At 38.1% G+C, this 5,877-nt stretch overlaps 1 protein-coding gene across 1 annotated transcript; it reads left to right on the forward strand.

The window, feature by feature from the left end:
• Nucleotides 1-159: 159 nt before the first annotated feature.
• Nucleotides 160-4,685, forward strand: ccdc84 (coiled-coil domain containing 84). The gene is made up of 11 exons (XM_026343127.1): nucleotides 160-480; nucleotides 1,010-1,176; nucleotides 1,396-1,494; nucleotides 1,596-1,662; nucleotides 1,796-1,858; nucleotides 2,209-2,276; nucleotides 2,387-2,501; nucleotides 2,585-2,615; nucleotides 2,724-2,825; nucleotides 2,970-3,102; nucleotides 3,932-4,685. Exons 1-11 carry the CDS (start codon nucleotides 364-366, stop codon nucleotides 4,050-4,052), a joined length of 1,083 nt encoding a protein of 360 aa, XP_026198912.1. The 5' UTR covers nucleotides 160-363; the 3' UTR covers nucleotides 4,053-4,685.
• The last annotated feature ends 1,192 nt before the right edge of the window (nucleotides 4,686-5,877 follow it).

Consider the following 5,877-nt stretch of genomic DNA (forward strand, 5'->3'; position numbering starts at 1 on the left):
TTTTTAAAAAGCGTGTTTATAGTCTGTAAAATAGTTTCTGGAAAATAGAAAATCTAATCCGTGATTTGCCAACCCCGCAGAAGATGGCGCTAATGCAACGATTGTTGCCACAACCCACCGAAGAGGAAGTAGAGGAAGAAAGGTTCCACATTAACTCATGTTTCCAGGGGGAAACATAACGAGACGGGATTGCTTTCGGTACCATAGCAAACAGTGCTAACCCATGCTAGGTGGAAATTTACAGATTTATTAGGAAAAATACAAACAAAATGCGAAAATAAAAAACCGAGATGTTTATTTGTAGCTTAGACGCAGCGTGAACTCATCTTTAGCATATTTTCGATTTCCTAACACTCAGTATAAATGGGTGCACATTACTGTTCCGTATGTAGGCAAACGACATTCACGGGGAAGGCGCACATCTTTGGGAAAAACCATCAGAGCAGACTTCGAGTGGTTCTTCTGAAATTTCTAGAAAAGGTAAGTAAAGTTAGGTCAATGCAGGAGGATGTGTTACATACGTCTGTGGGTTTTTGTCCTCACATTTTCTCTCTGTAGCTGTAACTTAACTGAGCTAACGAGCGTCACAGTAACATTACAAACCCATCGTCAAATCTAAGTCCTGTAATAATACATCCTCCCTCTATGAACATAATGTTTAGCTTTGGATTAAAAGACACGTGTTGATTCCACTGGGTCACTACTGTTTACTGTAGTTAGCTTAGCTGTGTCAGTGAAGGCATCTCCTCATTAAATCTATGGGGTAATTAAATAGAAATACCCCCAAAATGACCATATAACTACAGTTGTTGGATTAAATGAGGTGAACTAAGCTAACAAACAAACTATTTATTTGTCATCCCTGTATTTTGTTGAATTGCTTGTTTTATTAGATTTGACTTTTGGGTTCAAACGTGAATATTTGATTTACAACACCACTGTTTTTCAGACTTTATTAGTTTTAGTTTTACAGCGTAACCTTTTTCTTTTCTCCTTTTTCATCCACCAGGTGAAGGAAGCTCGCCGAACACTTAAAAAGCCCCTTGTAGAAAAGTTTGATTGCACCCAGCACAGGGAGACGTTCTGGTGCTACTGCTGTGGGCTTGAAATCGAAAGACATAGCACCGATGGCAACATGACTGTGCTGTATGGAGGCTTGATAGAACACATGTCCACGTAGGTTTTGTTAAATTAACATTTATTTATGTGTTTTATTAGTTTCATGCTCTTTTACAGCTGTCCCTGCGCTGTAGGCACCTTCATTTCTACTCATGAGCGTTGAGTCTTGCTGTAAGAGAATCCATCAGCTCCAAATTTGTTAAAACTTTCTCTTTGACAAGCATTACTCTTTACATTATGTTCACTAATTGCTATTTTTCATGTATTTGGTTTTAGGCCAGAGCACAGAAAGAATACGCACAAGTTCTGGTGGGACAATAAGGCCGACCCAAAGTTAAGAGACAAAGTCATCATACCAGAAGAGGAAACAGAAAGGTAGGCCTAGTTAACTAAAAGTCCACATTAATAAAGTTTTATATTAATAAAGATTGTTTGGAAAATCTTTTCTGCATTGGTTGTTCTTTATTTTGCTTCAGGTTTAAAGTTGAAGTGGCCAAAGTGTTGGACTCATTTGTGGAGAAGGAGGATGAATTTATTAAACAGGTAATGCAGATCAACAAACTTTACATTAACCTCAAAGATAACTAAGATTTTAAAGCCAGGCTGCATCTAAGAAGCGTTGTAAGTAATGTTATTTCAACCAGTTTTGACCTCATTTGTCTTTTCATGACTGCAGCAAGCTGATTATATCCGGGCACAAGAGAAGCACCGTCAAGAGGTCCTTCAGTCTCTTTTAGAGGTTTGTTTTCCAAGGATGCAGTGGCAGTATCCAACACTGTGGCCTTGACTGTTGTTTGTCGTGATTGTAACCACTGGAAATCATAAACTCTAAAAGAATCAGTGTAGATGATGACACTTTGTATGTATGTAATTTAACTTTCATCAGGTTATTGTGAAAATTAAAACCTTATTTCAAACCTACATTCACTGATGTTGAAAGGATAAGAAAAGATGTGTTTAGAGACAGGTTTATGCTAACTTTTAGGCGAGTAGAGTGTGAGGATTGTGATGAGATAAAACTGAGATGAAGCATTAGTGGTCAGACTTCTTCTATGAACCACTTGTTGGCTTTTCCTGAATCAATATCAGCGGGATGCAGAGACAGAGTTGTTCAATGGACCCAACGGCACAGATGTGTGTGCAGAGGCTTCTGTCAGGTAAGACTTTTTGCCCTCAATATTATACTTTTTTGCAGCTGTTATTGTGTCCTCAGAAACAGTAGAAATAACTTGTTTGCTTGGGGATTGTCTTGTTTTCTGTGGACTAGCTCTCAGCTTGCATCTCATGGATCAGACCAACATGTGGGGAGCAGCTTTGTTGACACAATGGCAGAAGTAAAGTGGGCTTCAACTGGACAAAACCTGACTTTCATAGGTTATCAGGTAAATATAAGCAATAACAGCTTAAGCAAACAATTAAAGTTTTGTTGCAGAAACACAATCACATCATTTGATCTCTGTTACAGGATTCATCCAGCAGTGGAAATGTTCACACAGGTACAGCAACATATGAAGTTAAATAATGGTTAAGTTGCTTCTCTAAAAGTTATGACCTCAGTTCATTTGTAACATATGATTAAAGCATGTAGACTTTCTGTGTTTTAGGTGCAGTCCCTCCTTGGCTCCAGGATGATCCTCAGGAGGGAACCTCTGGAGCCACAGTACATCCTGAAATTGGCCCATCGCTCCAAGAGTTCCACAAACATAGTAGGAATCACTTTTTTTGTAGTTTATATGCTGTATGTAAGTCTGCATTAATGTTAAACTCAAACTCACATCAACAAATATAAAGTTAGGGGTTCTTGTTGTAAATTTAAATGGCACCTCATGACCTCATCTATCTTTTGCCAGAGGAGCAAGAGAAACTGAGGAAGCTTCCACCCAATAGAGTTGGGGCCAACTTTGATCACAGCTCACATACAGATGCCAACTGGCTTCCCTCGTTTGGCAGAGTGTGGAACAGCGGCAGACGCTGGCAGTCCAGGTGAGACCACAAGTCAACACTAAATCTGAGATTTACATAGAATGAATACAAACTATGACTCCACCCTATAGATTTACATATGCACATGTGCAGGCCATAATGTGTGTGTATGATTCCACCATCCATGAGCTAACTAGTATTTCGATGCAGTCAGTCAAGATATTGGAAACTGAAATAAAACCGTTACCATTATTCTACTGTCTAAAGATAATATTTTACTACTATGACGTTTTAGTGGCCATCATTAAAATGTAATGTATAAATTGTATTATGTAGTAAAAAAAAAAACTGTAGGAATGCATTTTAGTTTGTCATTTGGTTGTTCATGATTATGGCTTGCTCGCACACTGAACATAATAAAGGGCACAATAGCAAAGTAGAGCTTTACTGCATCAACTTGATTGAAAATAAATGAATGAAACCTTATACCTCACATCACAAAAGGTGCTTCTGCAACAGGAGAGAGAGAGGGAGTGTGCTAAACAAAGGACCAGCTTAAATAGATTCAGCCTCACAGTAGGCACAGGTGCTTGCCAATCAGCTGATTCGTTGTTGGCAATCAGCTGATGAAGCTACTTATTAATTAGCTGATCAACTGGGAGCTGTAAACAGAAAACACAGTGGACTGTAGTCTTAGTTGACCTGCTGCAGTCAAAGATGTTTTAATTTAGGTCATTCAAAAGGGAGGATTAATACCATACTTGTAAAAATTGGTGAAGTTGCTCTTCCCCTTTTAATTGTATACCATTAGTGTAGAATCAATGATTTCAGTTGTATCAAATAAATTCACTGGTCTGTGCATGAAAATGTGACTTTTATTGTTCATCAGACGCCAATTCAGACAAGAAGAAGGACAGAAGAACCGACAGAAGAGAAAGAGGGAACATGGCACAAACGGATCAAAGAAAACAAAACCAGCTGAACACCAGACTACATCTGCCAACACTTGAAACTTATTATGCTGTATATGAAGTCATGAGTACGGGGATGTACAGTATAAACAGCAGTGTGGATATATAAATTAGTTGAGTTGAGTGTGTTTTTGAGAAGTTGCATGTTGTTATAATGCTCAAGCAGACTAGACAACATGTTGCAGTAAAGATATTCACTTTACCTTTTCAAAAGTTAATATTTAACTTCTTTTTTGGTCCTTATTCAGATTATTCCAGTATTTAGGAATAATCTTTATTTATTTACTCATTACTAGTTACTGGTTCTGTTCTGCAAATAATCAGCAGGGGGCACTAGTCTAAGCACTAGCAGAGGCTTACTGCTTGATAACAGTTGACATGAAGGTAATCTGGTGAAGCAAACATTTAGATAACAATGTGGTTAAAACCTTAGTGGTGTTATCTGTTTTTGTAATTGTACAGCCCACAGTTTTATTAAACAAAATGGGAGCAGTGGTTCTCAGTGTTTAATAAGCACATCTCTTTTAGCAATGATCTAATGAGTTGTCATTTCCTTTCTCATATCATGTTATGTGATAGATTACTGCAAGAGGCCCAAGAACTTCATATGCAAATATCTGTCACTTTAAGATAACATGATAAACCTTCTATAAACAATGTTAGAAAACGTGATAGTTTGTATTTTATGTACTCTTCAACTAATAAGTTCAACTGGTTTTCTAATCTTTTATTAGAAGAATGCAAATTTATACAGCTGAAGCTTTAAGTATTGTAATCTCTAGTCTGCACATAAATGTTATAGACACGAGGATATAAAACATATTCTGATAATGAGACTTCTCAAACAAATGGAAACTGCATCAGAGGAGATAACCAAGGAGACATCACACATATTCTCAGTTTTGCACTACTGTTAAAATTAAAGGCACACAAAAAAAAAAGACAATCCATTTGTGCACAGGACAGACTTAAAAAAACTTTTTTATTGATTGTGAAGCTTGCTACTGTGGCTTTAACCTTAGAGGAGGAACTATTTTTTGTGGTGCTTAAATTGAGAGGAAATCACTTGTGACCAGTTTTATATGCATACTTGTCTGGTTCTGGTTTCTCACAAGATACCATGCATCATCACAGGTTGAAAATAACAATTTGTGATTTTGCAATAGCTGTGAAATATGCAGCAGTTGCGTTGCCAAGCACAGAGTTAGACAGTAAATGCATCATCTTATAGTCCACTCTCTGAGTTTGCATTGGGTCTTTTATCTCTACAAGGGTCCTCCACCCTACAGCCAAGTGTAATCAGGCCTCCATGTGCTCTGGGTAAATAGGTGTGGGACAGCTGCATGCCAATAAGGAAACCCGACGTGTAGGTGATCCATTTTTAGCCCTATGATAACTTGGCTGTGGCTGATTTAATGTAAATGGAAGAAAACAAAGGGGTTTTTACCATGTGTACATTTCACCCCAATCGCAAATAACAATACCACGTGTTGATGTCATTGAAGTATAAGATGATAAAGTCACTATTTAGCAAATCAGTGTATTTTATGGTGTATTTTTTCTGTTAAATATTGATGAATGTGTTGACAACCGGAACTCCAGCACCCAGCAGTGAAGAAGGGGAGGGGAGAAAAAGCACGTGTATGGGCGTTTCTTTGGGTAATCCATGGTCCAATCACAGGGCGAGAAATTTGAATAAATCTGCATGATTTAAAGAAACAACAATCCCTGAGTGCTGATTGGTCGAGCAGAACAGAAGCGTCCAATCGCTTAAATGACAGGCGCTCAGCTGGCCGTAAAGTCCCGCCCCCTATAAATTCACCAGCAAACCCCGGAAACGTTGTTTAAAGGTACAGAGGAGGAA

This window comes from Anabas testudineus, chromosome 9, assembly GCF_900324465.2.
Source record: "Anabas testudineus chromosome 9, fAnaTes1.2, whole genome shotgun sequence".
Classification (NCBI taxonomy): Eukaryota; Metazoa; Chordata; class Actinopteri; order Anabantiformes; family Anabantidae; genus Anabas; species Anabas testudineus.

What these genes read in the sequence shown, in the direction of transcription:
- ccdc84 (XM_026343127.1), top strand. Translation starts at nt 364, where the DNA reads ATGGGTGCACATTACTGTTCCGTATGTAGGCAAACGACATTCACGGGG. An exon ending in AGGATGAATTTATTAAACAG is followed by an intron (nt 1,663 to 1,795) that starts GTAATGCAGATC and finishes TCATGACTGCAG; the next exon opens with CAAGCTGATTATATCCGGGC. An exon ending in CCAAGAGTTCCACAAACATA is followed by an intron (nt 2,826 to 2,969) that starts GTAGGAATCACT and finishes ATCTTTTGCCAG; the next exon opens with AGGAGCAAGAGAAACTGAGG.